Below are 24,044 nucleotides of genomic sequence, written 5' to 3'. Positions count from 1 at the left end.
AGAAGAAAAGTTATTTCAAGTTAGCATATGAAATACTTTAATATAAAAAATATCATATAATTTATAAATTTCTTCGCTTGAGCGAAAGGTGATGAAATGCACTGAAGCGTGCAGTTCGGTTGGCACCCCTGGAACACCAAATTTTGAGGAGACTGTTCATGCACGATATCTTATAAATCTTACATATGCTAATTTTCTTTTTGACAATATAAAAAATGCCAAATTGACAGACTATTTTTATAAATATGAAGGAGAATTCAGATATACCAGGAAAGGAAATTGGATATATTTTTTTATCTTTTTATAAATGAATGGTTTGATTCGAGTCACATAGGCCTAGAATGCTTGAAACTGGTAATGACGTGTGAACAGAGTGAATGGTGCTTTAAGGAGTTACAATAAATATCAGGATGTGAGAAACCTTACTAATGGGATAAACATAATTTACTGTTATTTTTCTTTAATTTTATTCAGAAGGATATAGTGACATCTTTAGATGATGATGTTCCTTATTATATTCTAAAGCATGTATTGCATTTTTATTAGTTGATATTTTTCTACTAAATGACATTTTTTAATGTTAGGTTTCAACCTCTTGCTCACTATCAATATTATCTGCCAACCCATTACAGATAATATTAATGATATATGGAACCTCATTATGGAAAGTGTAAACATTTATCTCTCAAGGAGTGACTAATTCTCTCCTCAGCCATACTGTTTCAAAATTAAGGCCATTCAAAACTGAAATTATCTATTATAAATATTTGGCATAGCGGCTGTAAAGGAACACATTATTGTTTATTAAAATCGAATGCCACACAAATACTTATATGTAAACAAAATCATATGGCAAATTATAAGATTCTCCACCTTTCACAGACCAGGCAAGGACCATTAGGCCTAGCCAAACATTTAGAAAAATTTCTTATGTTTTGATTATGATAAATATACAAAATATAAAAAATAGTTTTGCTTTTAACACTGTATATGCAAAACTTATAGGTACAATTTTGAGTGCTAAAATAAAACCTTCTTCAGACAGAAATACAGGCAGTCCCCTGGTTACCGTAATGGGCCAAGTTCCGGTTATTGGCGCCATGTGGCACCTTATGGCGCTGATCTTATTGGCACACCCCCGGGAATGGAACCCCCCCCGCCGATAACCGGGGACTGCTTGTAAATTGTTAGGCCGAGTCACAACAAGAAATTAATACCACAATTATTAAATAAGGAACACCTAAAAGAACAATGATAATTTTTATTTCCTTTAAGGGGACCGTCCGCTATGTTGTCTATTTTCATACAATCAACTTACGTGTCAGATATATACTTAGCTAAGACTCCGTCGTCCCCGACAGAAATTCAAATTTCGCGCCACTCGCTACAGGTAGGTCAGGTGATCTACCGGCCTGCCCTGGGCGGCAGGACTAGGAACCATTCCCGTTTTCTATCATATTTTCTCTGTCGCCGGTGGTATCAACATTGTTGTTATTACCTTCTGACTTAGATTCTTATTTCAACCTTTGATCATCGTTTCTCGGCTTTTTGGTGACGTACCTGGATCATGTTTTTGGCATTCGCTACTGTGGACTGAATTTGGACTTGCTTTTTTATTTTTCTCAGTTGGTCTGACTCAAATGTGAGTGTGAGAATGTGTGTGAATGTAGGCTGCAGGGTGAGGATACCGAAGGCTTCGGTTGATCCTCACACTGTATGTCGTAAATGTAGGGGGTTTCAGTGTTCTTCTACTAATACCTGTCATGAATGTGAGGGATTAAATGCAGAAGAATGGAAGACTTTAACTTCTTATTTGAAGAAGTTAGAGAGGGATAGGGTTAGACGTTTGAAAGGTGTGAGTACAAGGCCTATTGATCCTATATCTAATCCTGATGAGTTGGATTCTCCCTATATGTCGACTTCACAAGCTTTACTTTCAGAATCGGCCTCTGAAATCGCCGATCTGAAGGCTACTATTCATAAGATGAAGTCCAAAATGGCGGACTTACAAGGTAAGGATAGTGTGTGGAGGGGGCGTTTGATCGTCCCTGCGACGCTCCCAGGCCTAGACCTCTTCCAAGCTCCCATGCCCAGAGGAGAAGGAAAGTCGAAAGCCTTAAGGAGGTCAGGGGGAATCCCCAACGGTCAGACTTCCCTTCAGCAGGCTCTGTTTCGATTCAGGCTGCTCAGGGCCGCTATAGAAAAAGCGTCCTGCGAGAGTGTTTCTCCTCCTCTCCCTCTCCCTCACCTAAACGAGGGTGGAAGGATTCGGACCTTTCTAGGCCTCTGAAACGGCATTTGAGAGAACCTGAATTGGATTCAAGCCCGGAGCGCTTCTCAGATGAAGCTCCCTCGTCTATTAAAAAGGCGAAGGTGGCGTCAGCGTCACCCTACATGGACGTAGCAGAACGCTTGCCTTCTACTTCTCCCCCGATTGTAGATGACGTGGGAGAAGCTTCAAGGAAAATTCTCCTGGCTGTACAAGAACAGCTAGCCTCTTTGGTGGGAGTGTTAGCAAGAGATCCTCCTCGTAAGAAGGACGTTTCGCTTCCAATCAAAAAGACTCGTCCTCTCTCTCCTGCAAAACGAGAGGCGTCTTGCAGACGTGAAGCTTCGTCTTCTAAACATACTGCAGAGGTTTCGGTTTCTAGATCGAGATCGAGGGAACCTTATGGCAGAGACGTGACGCCAGATAGACGTGAGGCGTCTTACAGGCGCGAGGCGTCATGCAGAGCGTCATATAAGCGCGAGGCTCCAACCAAGGTATTGGCGCCAGTCAGGACGCCAGTTGAGAGCGAGACGTCTTCCAGGCGCGAGGCGTCATCCAGACGTCAGCAGTCAGACAAGCGCGAGGCGTCAGCCAGGACGCTTGGCGGACGAGAAGCGTCATCCAAGCGTGAGGCGTCATCCATTTATGGAGAGAAGCCTAGGCTTTTGGCACCTACCAAGAAGGAAGCTTCTATTAAAGCTCAGACTTTGAAGAGGAAGGAGTATCATTCCCTTAGTCCCTCTCCTATCAGGAGTTTGTCTCCCCCAGAGGAAAGACGTCCTGATTTGTCTACGGAGACTCATCTAGACCCCGAGTTGGAGGAAAACTCGGAGACGAGGTATCAGGGAAGAGAAGGACTATCGAAACTATCAAGTTTTTGACAAGTCCCCCTGCTTCTGGAAGAATATGGAGACGATTTGACCCCTGCCGCTCCTCCTTCTCCGCGCTCTCTGTTTTCGAGCGCAAAGGCGAAGAAGTCTTCGTCTTTTCTTAGAATGAAGCCCGCCATTTCGATGAAGAGGGCTCTTCAATCTTTAAATTCTTGGATGAAGTCGAAGAAGGAGTTGGTCAGAACGGTCTTCTGCATGCCCCCAGTGAGACTCGCTGGTAAACGGGGCATTTGGTATCAGACGGGAGAGAATATGGGCATTTCTCTTCCGTCTTCGGCAGAAGCGGACTTTTCAACCTTAGTCGATGGATCACGAAGGCAAGGTTTGAACTCTGCCCGTGTGACTTGGGGCATTTCAGAGCTGGACCATCTCCTCAAGGGACTCTTCCATGTATTAGAAGTTTTCAACTTCTTAGATTGGTCCCTTGGGGTGATGTCCAAGAAGGCCCATGATTCGGAAGGACTCGAACCAGAAGTCCTTCTGTGTATTTTGTCTTGTATTGACAAAGCGGTACAGGATGGCTCGTTTGAGATCTCCTCTTTATTTGGAGCAGGTCTTCTTAAGAAGAGGACAGTTTTTAGTGCCTTTTTGACGAAAGCTGTCTCCCACTCTCAAAGGGCAGCACTACTGTACTCTCCATTATCGGACTTTTTGTTGTTCCATTATCAGTTAGTGAAGGACATTTCTCGTTCATTAACTGAGAAGGCGACTCAAGACCTTACTCAGTCAGCAAGGAAAAAGAAACCTGCTACTGCGGCGGAAAAGAAAGGACCGAGTACATCGGTTCAGCCCTTTCGAGGTGGACCGACCTCCAGAGCTCCCTCAAGAAGGAAGGCTCCTGAGAAGAGAGGTAGGTCTGCCTTTCATCCCTTTAAAAAGGGAAAGTGATGCTTCTCTCCTCCAAGCACCAGTAGGTGCCAGGCTCCTGGGATTTGTGGAGTCCTGGGCACGTATCAACACAGACGCTTCATCAATGTCTGTAATAAGGAAAGGATATCTTATCCCTTTCCTGGACAGTCCTCCCCTGACGTCAACACCGCGGGAACTGTCAGCCAAGTACAAGGATCCTGTGCTGAGGGATACTCTTCGATTGATGGTGGATCAGATGTGGGACAAGAGAGCGATAGAACTAGTACTGGATCAAAACTCCCCGGGGTTTTACAATCGCCTTTTTCTGGTTGCGAAGGCCTCGGGAGGCAATGAACTATGACAAAAAAAAAAAAAAAAAAAAAAAGAAGTCTGACTATGATATTCATATATGTCTCAGATTCGGAAATACTGGTCAGTTGTTTCGTAGAATTCTAGTATTCAGAAAACTGATCAAAGGTGGCAAACTCCCAGTTGGTTAATAGTACTTACCTCCCACCAAGAGTAAGTCTATCCTAATGTCAAGACCGAAGGTTTGTTTTGTATATGAACAAATGACAAATTTGTAACTAATTTGTATTTTTCATAACTTACAAACCTGAGGTCTTAACATACAACGGCCCACCTCTAACCACCCCTCTATCAACTAACATGTGTTGAAAGAATAACTAACGGGGTCACTAGGTAATGAGGGGTATGTGGGTGGCTCCACATGTCTCGTGACCAAGTACAGATTCCAATAGTCCCTTGCGTACACAATTATTTTAAACTTTACCTGTTTCCAGCTGGCGCTGAGTATTTATCCTAATGTTAAGACGTCAGGTTTGTAAGTTATGAAAAATACAAATTAGTTAGAAATTCGTCATGTTTTGAATGCCTCTCTGTGTATTATGTATCACCCCCAACTCCCCACTCATGTGGACAGAAGAAAAAACTGAATGGAAAACTATAGATGCTCAAACCACTCAAAAGGGATGGGCAAATAGATGGTTCAAACTAAACAATCCTATAAAATTTTTACTTTTCACACACTATTGTCCTCCTGCTTGATGCGGGAAATACAGCTACCATAATAGAGAGGTTAATACTATTTAAAAATTATTTATTTTTTAAGAATTACTATATTTAAATTGCTGTGATTACACATGGTTCAGGCAGTAAAAATTTCTACAAGATACTGAGTATATTTTATTACCTTTGACTAGAAAAAGGCCATGTTTTAGCTGCCAACCACTTGGTGTTGTCTTAACTATGTGAAAGTTGAAAAAAAGCTGTTAACCCTCTTACGCCGATTGGACATATTATACGCAGAGATAAATTGTCTGTCAGGTGCCGATTGGACGTATCGAACGTCGACATAAAGAAGTTTTTTTTCTAAATTTGCAGAAAAATACTTATAGGCCTACCAGGCGAAAACTTTTGAATCACGCGCCTTGGGGGATGCTGGGAGCTCACGGACCAAGGCGTTATTTTGTTTACAATCGTTACACAGGCGCGCAAGCGCAAATTTCTTTCTTATCGCACTAAAAAGTATAAGTGACACATCTCAGAAATTATTTCGTCACTTTGACATAATTTTTGCACCATTTTAAATTAGCCGTTACATTGAGTATTATATATGAAAATGTGCGCAATTTCATATAGAATACAACCAAAAAATACTCATGATTGTAGCTTTTATCAGTTTTGAAATATTTTCTTATAAATAACGATAAGTGCCAAAATTTCAACCTTCGGTCAACTTTGACTCTACCGAAATGGTCAAAAAACGCAATTGTAAGTTTAACTCTTATATTCTAGTAATATTCAATCATTTACCTTCATTTTGCAACAAATTGGACGTCTGTAGCACAATATTTCGATTTATGGTGAATTTATGAAAAAAAAATTTTCCTTACGTCCGCGCGGTTACTCTTCCGATAAATTTTTTCGTGCGATTGTGGTAATGTTTGCACCATTTTAAATTAGCCGTTACATAAAGTTTTATATATGAAAATGTGCGCAATTTCATGTAGAATACAACGAAAAATTATTGAAGGTTGTAGCTTTTCTCATTTTTGAAATATTTGCATATAAATCACAATAAATAGAAAAAACCACGTTCTGTCAACTTTGACTCACCGAAATAGTCGAAAAACACAATTGTAAGCTAATACTCTTACAGTCTAGTAATATTCAGTCATTTATCTTCATTTTGAAACAAAATTGAAGTCTCTAGCACAATATTTAGATTTATGGTGAATTTAAAAAAAAAAACTTTCCTTCCCTCCGCTCGTGGCTTCTCCGTCTTAAATCTCCGAAATGCGAAAATTCTCGTAATATTTGCTCCGTTTCATATCAGCCATTTCTTAGAGTTTCATATATGAAAATGTGTGCAATTTCATGTAGAATACAATAAAAATAATTGAAGGTTGTAGCTTTTCTCATTTTTGAAATATTTGCATATAAAAAAAAAATATATAAAAAATTTGACATTCGGTCAACTTTAACTCTTCCGAAATGGTCGAAAACTGCAATTGTAAGCTAAAACTCTTACAGTATAGTAATATTCAATCATTTATCTTCATTTTGAAACAAATTGGAAGTCTCTAGAACAAAATTTAGATTTATGGTGAATTTTTGAAAAAAAAATTTTATGTCCGCACATTACGAATTCATGCATCATTTTGTGATAATATTTTCTCTGTGTTGCTTTGATCGTTTTACAGTGTGTTATATACCAAAATGATTACAATTTAGTGTACAATACAACGAAAAAAAAATTAACTCGTTAGCTTTAACCGTTTTGCTCACAGCACGATTTGAATACAATTATGTATGAAATTTTGTTTTTGCTCTATCATATATTGCATTATTTATATATGATAATGATATTTTTTTTCATTTCTGATGGTTGCATACTAAACTTCAGGCAATGTCAAAAAAAGGAGCCAAAAATGAACTCTTAATCTTGAAAACTAAGCGCACTGTGATTTTTGAAAAAAAATATTTTTTCCGCTTCCACGCTCACTCCGAGACCCCCCCCCCGGCATATGGGAGACAATTTTTATTATACCCCTTCGGCGTAAGAGGCTTAATAGTGTATGTTTTGGTATTTTGATGTGTTAGTTGCCATTGATTCTTTGTAATGTAAAGCTCTCATATTTAAGCAGCAGGAGTATGTCATAATTGACATAGAGGATGCCCCTTCACATTTCTGTGAAGTATGTATGTCATTTTAAAAAATGCCTGTGCAGTAATTGTAAGATGAGAAGAATAGAGGAATTATTGGTTAGAATTGAAGTAGCTAAAGAAGTAGGAAGATAAAGACCAGTAGCAAGGTTCAGACAATAATGTTCAGTGAACATAGATGAAGACATTGACCAAATGGTAATTCAGATTTAAAGTACTCATGGCAGAAGAATGTTCAGTACTCCCACTGTGTGCTGCACTAAGGACTGTAAGAGTAGTGTATTGACAGTACACCTTTTTCTATTAGCCATTAATGTCCTGACTGTTTATTCGGTTTCAAGAATGCATATTATTGTTTTGACAACTCATTTGTTGTGACTGTTGATGGTTTGGAGATTATTGACTCCATCTCACTTGCTTTCAGGCCCTTGTGTTGTGTTTTCGTCTGCATTTCACAAAGGATGCTACTGTTGTTAACACTGCCAGTGCTACTGTTCGACAGCTTGTGAGTGTTGTGTTTGAGAGAGTTCTTGCAGAAGATTCGAAGCATACAAAGGAAGAGTAAGTAGTGCAGTATATAAGTGCTAATAATTATAATTTATTGGATTATTTATAATTTAAAGATTGTTTGATAGATCCACCAATTCATTTCCATGTTTGCCTGAAGGATTTGTTCTGGAATACAAGGTGGAATTGGAATAAGATAAAGTTATATAGATTTAAATATTAGTGAATACCCATGGCACTTAGAAAATATTTACATCATACATTACCCTGTAAAAATATTTACATTATACAATACCCTGCAATCTTGAATTTTAATATTGTTAGCAGAACTGGAGAGGATGAGACTGACGAACAGATGAACATGGAGGAACTAAAGGTTCTGAGTGCCAGCCCACCAAAAACTCTCCGACCAGCAGCGGCTGATGCTTATCTTATGTTCCAGGTAATAGACTGGCAAATTTGTAGTGAGAAAGATCCGTAATGAAATTTTTGGAACTTTCCTTGGCCTGGAATAGTTTGGATTTATGATGTGCATTACATTGGTGTTTTAGGTGTGTTTGTAATTATTGATTTGAGTAATTAAGGTAAAATTCCACTAAATATATCTTTTGTATTTGAGACTTACCCATTGATTATATAGCAATTAGTTTCCACGTACGGCAGCCTAATTCAAGGTTGCATCATTCCCTTAGGTTATACCTTGCTTTTGGGATTTTGTTTACCAGCCATAGGCTATTCTAGTCGCAAGTTGCCTGTAAATATAGTTACCTTGAAGTAATTTGTGAATGTTAAGACATTCTTTTAGGCCAAACATTTGCAATTAGGCCAACACATTTTGTTTTGTTTATCATGCGTGCAATATTCATCACTTTCCTTTGCAGAGACTGAAAGTGTGGAGGTTGAAAAGTAGTAAGGAGAGAATGGTGTTAATGTTTGACTAAGGGGGGGGCTTTGGGAGAGAAGGCTTGCATGGCCTCGACATACAGAGGTATTTTCCTGGTGTCACGCAATTGTGAACATTTCACATATTAGCTACTAGCCTACAGCTCGCTTGGCGGACTGGAGCACAGACCACTCAATTCAGTATGAAAACTACTTGGTGATATATATGTACTATATATTTTTTTTTTAGGTTACATTATTTAAAAACACATACATCTGAATATATGAAATGCTATTTCATATATTTGTAAATGAAATTTGTTTTATTCATTTATCACTAATTTGAGGATAAAAACAGTTTTTACATTACTAGAGTCCGATTGGCTTTGATACTTTAACCCTTAAACGCCGACTGGACGTATTATACGTCAACTAAAATTGTCTGTCGGGTACTTAATTAACTTACGATACGTTGACTGAAAAAAGTTTTTTAAAATATTCGCGGAAAAATAGTTATAGGCCTAGTTTACAAAAAAATTTAAATCACACGCGTTGAGGGATGCTGGGAGTTCACGGATCAAGCTGTTGTTTCGTTTACAAGTGTTACCCAGGCGCGCATGCGCTCATTTCTTTCTTGCACTAAAAAGCATCAGCGACACATCTCAGAAATAATTTCGTCACTTTGTCGTAATTTTTGCACTGTTTTATATTAGCTGTTACATAGAGTTTTGTATATGAAATCGTGCGCAATTTCATGTAGAATACAACAAAAAACAACCCATGGTTGTAGCTTTTATCAGTTTCGAAATATTTTCATATAAATCATGATAAGTGCCAAAATTTCAACCTTCAGTCTACTTTGATTCGACCGAAATGGTCGAAAAACGCAATTGTAAGCTTAAACTCTTATATTTTAGTAATATTCAATCATTTACCTTCATTTTACAACAAATTGGAAAACTCTAGCAAAATATTTCGATTTATGGTGAATATTTGAAAAACACTTTCCTTACGTCCGCACGCGGTAACTCTGCCGAAAAAATCAGAAATTCTTTCGTCAGTTTGTCGTAATGTTTGCATCGTTTTATTACTCGACCAAAATAGTAGAAAACACAATTGTAAGGTAAAACTCATACATTCTAGTTATATTCTATCATTTACCTTCATTTTGCAACAAATTGGAAAACTCTAGCACAATATTTTGATTTATGGTAAATTTTTGACAAAACACTTTTTCCTTACGTCCGCGTGCGGTAACTGCCGAAAATCTCAGAAATTCTTTTGTCAGTTTGTTGTAATGTTTGCACCGTTTTATATTAGCCGTTACATAAAGTTTTATATATGAAAATATGCGCAGTTTCATGTAGAATACAACTGAAAGCAACCCATGGTTGTAGCTTTTATCAGTTTTGAAATATTTTCATATAAATCATGATAAGTGTCAAAATTTCAACCTTAGGTCAACTTTGACTCGACTGAAATGGTAGAAAAACGCAATTGTAAGCTAAAACTCTTACATTCTAGTAATATTCAATCATTAGCTTCATTTTGCAACAAATTGGAAAACTAGCACAATATTTCGATTTATGGTGAATTTTTGAAAAACACTTTTTCCTTACGTCCGCGTGCGGTAACTCTGCCGAAAATCTCAGAAATTCTTTTGTCAGTTTGTCGTAATGTTTGCACCGTTTTATATTAGCCATTACATAAAGTTTTATATACATGAAAATGTGCACAATTTCATGTAGAATACAACAAAAAACAACCCATGGTTGTAGCTTTTATCAGTTTTGAAATATTTTCATATAAATCACGATAAGTGTCAAAATTTCAACCTTCAGTCAACTTTGACTTGACTGAAATGGTAGAAAAACGCAATTGTAAGCTAAAACTCTTATATTCTACTAATATTCAATCATTTAGCTTGATTTTGCAACAAATTGTAAAACTCTAGCACAATATTTCAATTTATGGTGAATTTTTGAAAAACACTTTTTCCTTATGTCCGCACGCGGTAAGTCTGCCGAAAATCTCAGAAATTCTTTCGTCAGCTTGTCGTAATATTTGCACCGTTTTATATTAGCCTTTACATAAAGTTTTATATATATGAAAATGTGCGCAATTTCATGAAGAATACAACAAAAAAAAACCCATGGTTGTAGCTTTTATCAGTTTTGAAATATTTTCATATAAATCATGATAAGTGCCAAAATTTCAACCTTCGGTCAACTTAAACTCGACTGAAATGGTAGAAAAACCCAATTGTAAGGTAAAACTCATACATTCTAGTAATATTCAATCATTTAGCTTCATTTGCAACAAATTGGAAAACTAGCACAATATTTCGATTTATAGTGGATTTTTTAAAAACACTTTTTCCGTACATCCGCACACGGTAACTCTGCCGAAAATCTCAGAAATTCTTTCGTCAGTTTGTCAGTTTGTCGTAATGTTTGCACTGTTTTATATTAGCCGTTACATAAAGTTTTATATATATGAAAATGTGCACGATTTCATGTAGAATACAACCAAAAGCAACCCATGGTTGTAGCTTTTATCAGTTTTGAAATATTTTCAAAATCATGATGTGTCAAAATTTCAACCTTCAGTCAACTTTGACTCAACCAAAATGGTAGAAAAATGCAATTGTAAGCTAAAACTCTTACATTCTAGTAATATTCAATCATTTATCTTCATTTTGCAATAAATTAGAAAACTCTAGCACAATATTTCGATTTATGGTGAATTTTTGAAAAACACTTTTTCCTTACGTCCGCACGCGGTAAGTCTGCCGAAAATCTCAGAAATTCTTTTGTCAGTTTGTCGTAATAAATGCACCATTTTATATAAGCCATTACATAAAGTTTTATATATGAAAATGTGCGCAATTCATGTAGAATAGAACCAAAAATAACTCATGGCTGTAGCCTTTATCAGTTTTGAAATATTTTCATATAAATCACGATAAATAGAAAAATTCGACCTTCGGTCAACTTTAACTTGACCGAAATGGTTGAAAATTGCAATTGTAAGCTAAAACACTTACAGTCTAGTAATATTCAATCAATTACCTTCATTATGCAACAAACGGGAAGTCTCTAGCACAATATTTCGATTTATGGTGAATTTAAAAAAAAAAAACTTTTTTTTACATCCGCACGTTACAAATTCATGCATCATTTTGTGATTATATTTTCTCTGTGTTGCCTTGATAGTTTTACAATGTGTTATACATATACCAAAATGATCACAATTTAGTGTACAATACAACGAACAAAAAATTAACTCGTTAACTTTAACCGTTTTGCTCACATCGCGATTTGTATACAATTATATATGAAATTTTTTTTTGCGCTGTCATATATCCCAATATTTATATATGATAATTATATTGTTTTTCATTTCTTATGGTTGATTACTAAACTTCAGGCAATGACAAAAAAAAGGAGCCAAAAATGAACTCTTAATCTTGAAAACTAAGCGTGCTGTGATTTAAAAAAAAAAAACTTTTTCCGCTTTGGCACTCACTCGCGAACGCCGCCGGCATACGGGAGACGATTTTTAAAATACCGCTTCGGCGTTTAAGGGTTAATCTGCATCTTAGTGATATCACTGTTGTGATAGTGGACTTCAAAATGGTTTATTGTTGTGTATAGGAGAGATTATGTTTGTATAAAAATGAAGCATATCTAGCACATGAGCAGTACACTAGTGGGTAAAAGTGAACAATGGCAGATGATGCTCTCACCTAATTTAACTTTGTTAAGTGTTTTGTGCACACTGTACATGTATGTCAGGGTAAGGCTTCTTTCTAGCTTATTGTGTTGTTTATGTATTCTCTTGTAGTGCTGTATTAATTTCTCAAAATGTGAACAAAATATTCTCAAAGTTGCTATGTTTTAAGTTTTCAGTTTGTTAACTTCACTCACCATGAGAGAATAAACATTCCATGGCAACAATAAATATTTAAATAAAAATAATTATTTTGCTTTCCATAAAGGTTTAGAATCCAGTAGTTTCAAACAACTTTCACATGAGGGCAGGCTGCCTATGTCACGGCCTCTTGATAGTGGAAGGGTTTGAAATTCATTGGTCCTTTATCTTGATCCATTTTCTGTGAATCTCAACTAACTGTTCCCCCCGTATTCGCGGGGGATGTGTTCCAGACACCCCCGCGAATAGTTAGAACCACCACTAAAAATGCTTATAACTGCCTATCTTGAAAGTTCAGATACCAAATGCATACCTTAAATAACATCCTACTTCAAATATACCTTAACTTACTGACCTATTATTGTATTAATCTTTGAGGATGTAATATTAATATAATTTCAAAGTCATCTTAAACATTTCACTATTAAAAATATATATACCTACAGCCAATAACAGAGAGAGAGATAGAGAGACCATTGAATGGCAACATCATATATCTGACCATCAAGAGTGAAATAATGAATTATTTCTGAGAGAGAGAGAGAGAATAATAATAATGAATAATAATAATTAAATTAATAATAATAATAATAATAATAATAACAATAATAAAGTAATAATAAGATAATAATAATGAATAATAATAATAATAATCATGATAATAATAATAATAATAATAATAATAATAAGAATGATAATGATAAGAGAGAGAGAGAGAGAGAGAGAGAGAGAGAGAGAGAGAGAGAGAGAGAGAGAGAGAGAGAGAATAACTCTAGACTTCGACTCCTTCCCTCCAATACGTATATCAAACTGTCGTTTACTCTCCTGCCCTACTTCCTCGAAGTGGATAAAAAGATTGGGAATCGCTATTTTTTTTGTTAATCTTATTTATATTTGAAAGTTAGTTATAAGGTAAATCTTTTGTTTATACAAAACAAATAAACATACGTAAGTAAGAGAGAGAGAGAGAGAGAGAGAGAGAGAGAGAGAGAGAGAGAATTTATATGAACTTGAGTGGGCAACACAACCTATTTGGCAACTCTCTCCCCTCCTCACATTATTTGATATATTTGACAGCTGTTGGACCCCAGCCGCCTCAGCTTGGCTACTTGGAGTTCAAAGACAGATGCAGGGTAGAATGGATTTTATTTCTCATTCTTACATAGTAATTATTTTATCTATAAACTAAAATATTACTAATTCACTTTAGGATTTTCTTTAATGAATTAATGTTATTGCTGTTTACATTAATATTGATATTTGAAAATTAGTAAATTATTTATGTATCATACAAAAAACATACATCTCTGTAAGAGAGAGAGTGAGAGAGAGAGAGAGAGTTATCCTTATTTGAAAGAGTAAAATGGAAAGATTATTATAGTATTTCTTTAAAATACTATCACATATGATTTTTGTAATAACTGTTATATTATTATTATTACTATTATTATTTGAAAATATTAATAAACATATACTACATACATGTACCATAAAAATCTCTTGGTAAAGAGAGAGAGAGAGAGAAAAAAAAACACACTCTCTCCGCTCCTGTCGCATTACTTGATATATTTGACAGCTGTTGGACCTCAGCCTGGAGTTCGAAAGAAAGATGCATGAAGACTGTGATTTCCTTCATTCTTACATAATTTGTTAATTTATAAACTAAAATCTTACTAATTCACTATAGTATTTTCTTTAATGAATTGATTGCTATTTACATTAATATTAATATATGAAAAAATGAATAAATCATTTATTTATCATAAAAAACATACATCTCTGTAAGAGAGATAGAGAGAATTATTATTATTATGTGATGTCATTTAATCTTATTAAACTTACTAATACACTAGTACAGTATTGATCAGTATTAATATTTTAAAATTAGTAAATAATTTTTGTATAATAAAAAGGTATTTAGTCATGAAAATAATATCAAAATACTCTAATTAGTGATTATTTATTGTTGGAAAAACCCGCGAATAGGCTACTTTCCCGCAAATAATGGGCAGATATGGTCCAGAGAGAAATCCACGTATCCGTGAGTCTGCGAATTCGGAGAACACGAATACAAGGGGCCAACTGTATTTCTTCTGTGAAGTCTATCGTTATTTTTTACTCTAAAAACATGGAATGATAATTTTATGTATATTGTTGGTATATGAATTGAAATAAATAAATATTGATAAATGTGGTGGAATAAGAAAGTTTAAAATTTTCTGTGTCATAAAATTGCGTGCATTTTGAGCAGTTTTCCGAAACGATGTCAACAGAAATATGTAAATCTGAATATTTCAGTACACAAATCCTTTTATGCTCTAATATTTTGCATAAGATTATATTATTTCATAAAGATCAACTTCAAATTTAGAGATAGGACAGATTTGATACGTATGGGTGAAAACGTCTGTCCGTGTGTTGGTAATGGCACAAAAATATTATTGGAACAGCTCACGACAATGGTTGGCATGTGTTTCAATGGTAGTGTAGACATGGTGCGGCTAGGTTCTGTGTCTTATGAGCTTAGTGATAATATTACTCATTTACTGAGCAAGTGCTCTACTTTGTACCTCCTGAGTAATTTGAGCCAAGTTATGAATTGCTCTGCCCCACTGCTCTCTTTCAACTTAATTCTTTTTAAACCTTGCATGGGTTAGACAGGTAATGCCTGCTTGCCACTTATTTCTCGTTTCCTTGTCACTTTTGCTGGGAATACGATGCCAGGATACTAGCCTTCCTTTTCCCCACCTATTCGTGCATTCTACAACAACACACGACTGGACAATTGCTTTTAAATAAGGCGCAGATTAATTTGAGTGATCAACGTTTTTCTGATAGGTAAAAGGACATAAATGGGTTTTTGCCCACAAGCAGTGTTATTGTTTGGAAAAGATGTTGATGACATCACATTGATGACTCTTATTAGGGTGCAGTGAGAGTGATTGGGGATTTACAAGCTTATTTTGTTTCCGAAGTATTCCAGGTACTGTAACATAATTATGTATTTGTTAAAACATGATAAATATCTGGGCTAGTGAATATCCGCAGCATGCCGATATTCAAGGGAAAAAATGCAATTGGAAATCCAGATGTAAACTGCAGTTGTGTATACTATTTGTTTTCAGGAATGTAATACTTGCAATGTAGAACGTGTTTTAGTAGACCTCGTAAAAAAAAACCATAGGAAAAACATGAAATGGTAAAGGGTGTCCCTTGTGGGAAACCAGGGTTTTGGGGGGAGGGGAACGGCCTCAAATGTATACAGCGTCCAAAACTTTCGTAATTCCTGGTGTAGAGGCACATGAATGTGCATATTTATGGTTGACCTGCTACTCTACATACAAAAGTTGGATCTGCCATTACATACAAAAGGTTGACCCTTTACTCAGCATGCAAAAATTTGACCTGCTACTCTTCATACAAACCTTTGACCCTTTACATACTTATATACACAACTTTTACCTGCTACTTTGCATACACAACTTTGACTCTCTACTCTACATATAAAAGGACCAGCTATCCTATGCTACTACTGACCAACTGTACTGTGAAATTAGATTTTAATGGTTATTTTTTTAACATATGTGCTGCTGTCAGTAAGGGGGTGGGGGAATGGCGCTTTGTGCCTTATCTGCATTTTTAAAGATTCTTGGCAAGCTCGTATATATGTACTGGCAAGCGGTAATGCGCTGTGTGCGCTACCCACTGATGTTATACAGGAGGTTAGCAATGAATCACCTTATTCGTTATTCCAGACTGACCTACCATTTTACATACAAATGGCGACATTATGCATGTAGTGACATGCCCGTCGTGAGGACTATAGATCTGTTTGAACACGTGCTTCAGCACTGGCTGTGACCTAACCAAAACAAGGCAAAACCTAACTTATCTAGAATATTGTGTCCTGAACTAAACTAACCAAATCAACCTAACCTTACTTAGGGCGCTGTGCCCTTACCTGGCTGCCTGGACACCCCAAAGTTGAAACAGTAACCAGAAAAATCATATGTCTTGACGTTCGGTTGGCTGGGACTAAAGATCTGTATGAACACGTGTTTCGGCACTGGCTACGACCTAACTAAACAAACTCAGTGTCGTTATTCATAATGCAGGGACGTTAGACTCACATCAAAATTAATGTACTTACCTTATTCTAAATCGTTGCTGTCCGACGAGCATGAGATACAGTCTCGGCTTCTTTAAAGTCTGAGGAGGGTCACATGAATCAGTTGCACTAGGTCCTGATCTTATTGTTTTCGTCCCAGAAAGTAAATTAGAGACAGGGGATTTTGGGTGGCTTTTGAGCACCTGTAGGTATGTACCACAGATATATAAACGCCCATAAATATCAAAAGTGCAAAAAGTGGCTAGTGTTGTCAGAAATGTCCCCCCGACAGGGTAGCTTTTATGTCCCTTGATAGGGGTGGGACTATGATTTGGCCTGAAGGGTGATACAGTGGACCCTCATATTCACAGAGGTATGTACCAGATACCCCTGTGAATAGCTAGAATCGGCGCATACTAAGAACCCCTATAAAAACACTTAAAACTGGCTATTTTGTTAGTTCCAACTCAAGAAAAACCACAAAAAATGCTTGCACAAGCAGTCCCCAGTCATCAGTGGACTCAGTTAATGAAAATCCAGTTTTATGGTGCTAGATGGCCAAGTTTTGGCAATAATCGGACTATGGCGCCATTGCATGCCTAACAAAGGTACCATTAACCAAAACTTTATACCATAAGCACCATAAATCACTGAGTTTCAGTTAATGGCAGTTTTTGCGTATCAGCACCCCACCAAGAACGGAACCCCTGCCAATAACCAGAGATTTCCGGTACCTGGTTTTTAATAGTTTTATCACAAAAAGTATACCTGGTTTTTGTAGTTTCATTGAAAAAAGTGCATTTATTCATGAAATTGATATGAAAATTCAGTAAATTGTGGGTATTTCTCATAGGAAAATACAGCGAATACGCAAATTTCCCGTGAATAATGGGTATATAAGGTCCGTAGAGAAATCTGCGAATCCAGAGTCCGCAAATAGCAGGATTGGCTCCCTTAGGAATTTCCGTATATGTGTCCGTGGATACCAGAATGTTTAAAATATGTATATTTATACTTTATATATACGTATATATTTTACTTAAATCTATTTAATTATAAAACCTTAATGTATTATACATTCACTCACTCACATATATTTTACTTAAATCTATTTAATTATAAAACCTTAATATATTATACATTCACTCTCTCTCTCTCTCTCTCTCTCTCTCTCTCTCTCTCTCTCTCTCTCTCTCTCTCTCTCTCTCTCTCTCTCTCTCTTGTTAGGATAATATTCTAGCGTAGACTTTATTAATAAAGATCTTGATTAGTACTTTTAATCCAAACAAATGACTAAATGTCAGTTAACAAAAGTAGGCAGATAAATCTTTACACCAGTGCTTTATATATAGTTCTATGTTTATTCTGCAATGTTAGGATAAAATATGAAAAAGTTTGGAAGAGACTACAAGCACCATAACAGCAGCATAAAAACAAATGTCATAAGTTGCGTAAACCAACAAAAAGACAGGACCTTATAGGTCTACTTCATTACGTATTTGTAATCCTGTTATTTCGAAAGGCGATAATGTCCTTAAGAAAATTCTCAGCAATTTATATCCAATATTACTTGTATAGCCTATCATACTGTAACTTTTTGTTAACCAAAGGTATATTCTGGTTTTATAGAGTGCAGTAACTGCTTTTCATCCTCCGAATGTGTAAGCAATTCCAATTAAATTGATTTTAAGACACTTAAAAGTAGTAAGATTTCTTGAAATCAATATGAAATACTGTCTGCATAACTTTGAAAAAGTCTTTCTGTTTTAATTTAGAATGGTGAACACACTTGACAATATCAGACTTTTACAATTTTTATGGAGACATTTACAAGCAGTCCCCAGTTATTGGCGGGGGTTCTATTCCCGGTGGGTTGCTGATAAGTGAAACCCGCCATTAACCCTTCGTGGATGGGTCAAAACCAGTATGCAGCTTCTCAGGCCAGGTAATCTTTGAGGTCTGCCAATTTACGAAAAAAACATACCAATGGAAAGAGGAAGATATGCACCTGGTGAAAGAAAAAAATTCTGACAAATTTTCCTTACCTTCCACTAGAAGCTGAAGATGACTGTTTACAGTCCCTTGTTGGGCCTCTTTTACAAGACAATTGTGACAAACCGAGAGAGGTCCACTCCAAGTTCGATATTATGATAAACAAAAAGAATTCAACACCAACAGTTGAAACTGGGGATATGAATATAGAAAGAAACACTAACAGAACAAAGGTTTATTTACAAGCTTACTAACAAAAGATAAATGCAGAATGGTTTCTCCTATTTACATAACAAAATAAAATCTTACACTGCATGAACTGGGGGAACAGTGAGGTAATGTTAATACTTGCTGGCAAGTTTCAGCTGACGGAAAGCAATGCTCGAAGTGGTGGCTTCATAAAAGGAGAACTGTAATTGCAGACGTCTTCTTGACTTCGTATTGCAGAAAACAATGTCTATTCTTGATACTCGAAGGGCAGGAACTCCTCGAAACCTCTTGTAGAACGTTTCTGCTCTCAAGGCTTGCGCAAGGACGAAGATACCTCAGTTGTTCTCTTTAACTGGACAACTTGACCAGAATTCGACCAAACTCTCGAGCGCCTTTTCCTCTCTGATCCTCCGTCTGTTTCCTCTTCTCTTATCTCCCTCTGATGATCTCTGATGGATGATTTTATCTCTGACTCTTACTGATTTCTTCTACTTCGTCAGTCGCATTTATACGGTGACCTGGGGGCGGGGCCTACGGGGGGCCAGAGCACGAACGTCACAGACTCCCGAGATGACCAGAACGTCTTAGAAGAATCTGGACAAAGTATTGCATCATATTTCGCTGCATTTTCTGACGACGTGACTGCCCGTGTCGCGTTCCACAAAACTCCTGCTGATTCTAGAACCATCATGAGAACAGGCGCCTCCAACACATGCGCAAATGCCTCTTTGCTGCAGACCTACTTAAAGAAAATGCATTTTCATTTCCTTTAACTTATCATTCGTTGCTATGAAGCCATTACCATGACAATAATCGTAAATTTACCAAATTATACATGTTTTCTTTTTAATAAACAATTTTACTATTTTATTTTGTAAAATTATAATAACATCTCGCACAATACCAAACAGGTAAGAAATAAAATCGGTAACAAATTCTGAGCATATTTTTTGTAAAATATTTATGTTAATTTACTGAGAACAAAGATGTAGTAACTTTTTTGGATTTGTACGTGTTTTTTGTAATATTTCTTTGCACTTTTCTTTGTAAAATTACATTTACAATCAACATATACTATCATAAAAGACAAGAACAAAAACCAATAGCAAACACTTGGTATATTTATGAGCAAATTTACAAAAAGACATCATGTGAGACAGAGACGCAGTACACTCCCTTGAAGTCAGAAGCAGAACTGAAGTCCTGAGATACCAGATTCGTGATTTTAGCCAGTGTAAAAGTTATCATTAGTGATTTTATGGGCTATAGAAGTATTGGCACCTCTTTCCCGCTTGATTCCTTCCAAATCGATGGGGCTCTTAATATTGCTTCTCACCAGGATTAATCCGTCCACCTGAAAAATTAAATAAATTGTAAATTTAACTTCTGAAATATGTTATAAATATGCTGATATTTGCTTTGAATCAATACTATTTACTTTATTTTCAGGATTTGGTGCAGTTGGTGAATGCAGACCAACCATTGTGGCTTCTAGGCCTTACAGAAATGACACGAACATTTGGGTTAGAGCTTTTGGAATCCGTCCTGACAACTTTTCCTTCGGTTTTTTACAATGTAAGTAATATTTGTAACTGTTTTAGCATTATGCCTGGAATTGGACATTTTAATTATTGCATATGGGATAGCTATTTTAGTTTGTTTATTTTTTGAAATTACAACAGGTAGTTTTGTCAGTTATTTGTTCTGCTAACATTATATTTGTAATGATTTGCTTGGTTGTCTGGTAAGTTGTTATACAAAATCCTATCAATCATAATGTGCCTTATTCCATGTAAAATGTCTCCACCAACTAGAAGAGCTGAAAAACAAAAGGTTTCACCTTGTATCTATGGCTGAGCATTTTTTCTTTATTTAGTAGCTCTGAAATAAGTGATGCATCCTGAGTTTAAAGTTATTTTCCATTTTTTTTGGCTAGTTTTTTTACCTATGGATGGCGTTGTTTCATCATGTTGCATCCCTCTGAGTATGTGCATTGATAAGGTCCTTTTTGATTAATTTAATATTTTGGCATTTTCAAATTTTAATTTTTCCCTTTCTTAGGCTAAAATTTTCAGAAATGTTAGTTTTAAAAGTGCTGTTTGCCAACAGTAAGTTGATGTATTGTGGCATAATAGTGTGTACATTGATAAGGTCCTTTTTTATTAATTTAATATATTGGCATTTTTAAATTTTAATTTTTCCCTTTCTTAGGCTAAAAATTTTCAGAAATGTTTGTTTTCAAAGTCTGCTGTTTGCCAACAGTAAGTTGATGTTTGTGGCATAATTAATCTCTTTCGTGCACTTAAGATCAAAGTGTAAACACTGATTCTCTCTCTCTCTCTCTCTCTCTCTCTCTCAGACACAATCAGACACACACACACACACTATTGATTCTCTGTACCTAATACAGTGGTACCTCGAGATACTAAATTAATCCGTTCCGAGGCGGCCCTTGTATCATGAGGTTTTCGTGCCTTGGACCGCATTTTACATGTAAAATGGCTAATCCGTTCCAAGGCCTCCAAAAACACCCCAGTAAATTTCATAATAAAGCTAAATTGACCTATAAACAATGAAATACTACAACAATTTGGACCATTCAATACCTAACTTAATACGTACTGCTAATATACTACCTGTAAATAAAGTGTATTAGTGTACATGGCATATGTATATAGTAAAATGTGGAAGCTTACCTTTCGAGTGAGGCTATCTCCGAAAGTGGCGACAGAGGAGGAGGACAAACGGAAGATATGTACAGACACTTAACTTTACGAAACACATAAAAAATGTAAGGAAAACATAAACTAAACTTTATGAAACACATTAACAAAACTAACACTTAACTTTACAAATACTAAAATTAAACTTTTTTTTTTCTTTTTTTTTTTTAAATTTTTTTTTACTTTTTTATACTTTACTTTTTTTTTTTTCCTTACAAAATTTCAACTTCACCACTTTCAACTTTCTGTTTTTTAGTATCACTTGATTCTTCCTTTTTGCTTACTACTCCTACTAAAGGCCTCTTTAAAAAATAACTATCTAAGGAAGATTGCTTCTGCCTACTTTTTACAATGTTCCTGAAACGACTCAGGCAAACGTCATCGAACTGTGCAAATATACGATCTGTGTAAGCCTTTTAGGGGTGTCTCTTTTCTACGAATGATTGCACCTTATGAAAAGCAGCTAGAGCATCCTTAATTTCTGCCGTTGTCATAGAGTCGTTGTCCTTCTCGCCACTGGTAGAGAACTCCTCTTGAACGACGTTATGTTGCATGGCCTACAACTCCTTCAGGTCATCCGTAGTAAGCTCCTCTTGGTGCTCCTCGAGAAGGACATTGATGTCGTCCTCGTCGACGACCAGCCCCATGGACTTGCCGAGTGCAACGATCTCGTCAAGATCTGGTTGCGAAACAGTTTCAGAATCATTAACTGTTTCTGAATCTGCAGCACCAGCTTCGCCCACGTCGAATCCCTCGAAGTCTCGGGCGGGTACGGCATCAGGCCAGAGTTTCCTCCAGGAGGAATTCAAGGTTCGCCTCGAAACCTCCTGCCAAGCTTGGTCAATGAGTCGGATGCATATTACAATATCGAAATGCTCCTTCCAAAATTCATGCAAGGTGAGGTTTGTGGTATCGGTGATGTCGAAACATCTCTTGAAAAGATGTTTCGTATACAGCTTCTTGAAGTTCGATATCACTTGCTGGTCCATGGGCTGGAGGAGAGGGGTGGTGTTAGGCGGAAGATAAAGAACCTTGATGAAGGAATACTCCGCTAGGATATCTTCCTCAAGGCCAGGAGGGTGAGCAGGGGCATTGTCCAACACCAGCAGACATTTCAGAGGGAGGCGCTTCTCTTCCAAGAATTAATTCACTGTCGGGCCAAACCACAGATTTACCCACTCGGTGAACAAAAGCCTCGTTATCCGGGCTTTCGCATTAGCCCTCCACATCACTGGAAGCTTCTCCTTAAGCATTTTGTAGGCCTTGAAGGCTCGAGGAGTCTCGGAATGATAGACAAGAAGGGGCTTCACCTTGCAATCCCCACAGGCGTTGGAACAAAGTGTGAGCGTAAGCCTGTCTTTCATAGGCCTATGCCCGGGTAGCTTCTTCTCTTCCTCCGTGATGTACATCTGACGAGGCATTTTTTTCCAAAAAAAGGCCAGTCTCATCACAGTTGAAAACTTGCTGAGAACTGTAACCTCCCTTGATCATCATCTCATCGAACGTCTTTTTAAATGCTTAGGCTGCTTTCGTGTCCGAGCTGACCGCCTCCCCATGCCGCACCACGAATGGATGCCAGTCCGTTTACGGAATTTCTCGAACCACCCATGCGAAACCTTTGAAGTCTGGGGTTGGCGATGATGTCCCTTCTCCTCCATCGTCTTTGGCCTGGGCAATCAAATCGCTGAAAATAGCGCAGGCCTTGTGGCAGATAGCCGTCTCGGTTATCGTATCGCCAGTGATTTCTTTGTCTTTTATCCAGACAAGAAGAAGCCTTTCCATTTCATCTTGCACGTGGGTCCTCTTGCGTGACAAAATAGTGACACTCTTGGAAGGTGTAGATGCTTTGATGACATCCTTCTGCTTAAGGATGGTGCCTATTGTCGACGGATTTCGGCCATATTCCTTGGCGATCACACTCAATCGCATACCAGCTTCATCTTTCTTGATAATCTCCATCTTCGTCTCCAAAGAGAGCATCCTCTTCTTTCCGGGAATTTCAAGTTTCTTGGGACCCATGACTACGTATATACTGTACATAATTATGTTATGTAGTACATATACATACGAAGTAAAGTTCTCTCATAACACGATAAAGTATACATACTACGTACAACGAAATCACTAATGAATTTACATTAATAAACGAAATCATTAGAACGAACTAATACCGTGTGCGTACGATACAGATGATGCCGTGCAGGGGCCGGAGAAGCACGCTGCTACGTAGATGCATGATGGGAGGGATGCTGACCAATAGGAGAGAAGGATCTCATGGCAGTGACTAGCATCAGGAACCAATGGGAGAGCAGGAGGATGGTGACGAGTCTACTCAGTTGGCGGCGCGCGAGTTCCAAAATTGTTATCTGTGGTTTGAGAGAATCTCGGACTTTACAGCAACAACCTTTCATATCTTGAACAATTTTCGTATGTAGAGTCGTAAAATTTTTCGTTTTTGCTTTCGTATCTCGAGTTTTTCGTAAGTTGAGCCT

At 36.9% G+C, this 24,044-nt stretch overlaps 1 protein-coding gene across 1 annotated transcript in view; it reads left to right on the top strand.

Annotated features, from left to right (window-relative positions):
* LOC135222605 (protein MON2 homolog) overlaps positions 1-24,044 on the top strand; it is a 325,482-nt gene that overhangs the window by 63,155 nt on the left and 238,283 nt on the right. The window contains 3 exon segments of the mRNA XM_064260699.1: positions 7,622-7,758; positions 8,029-8,146; positions 20,279-20,404. Coding sequence (XP_064116769.1) covers positions 7,622-7,758; positions 8,029-8,146; positions 20,279-20,404 — 381 coding nt within the window.

Source organism: Macrobrachium nipponense, chromosome 8 (assembly GCF_015104395.2).
Source record: "Macrobrachium nipponense isolate FS-2020 chromosome 8, ASM1510439v2, whole genome shotgun sequence".
In the NCBI taxonomy this organism is placed as follows: domain Eukaryota; kingdom Metazoa; phylum Arthropoda; class Malacostraca; order Decapoda; family Palaemonidae; genus Macrobrachium; species Macrobrachium nipponense.
Note: the sequence above shows the minus strand (reverse complement) of the source record. Positions and strands in the feature narration are given on the sequence as shown.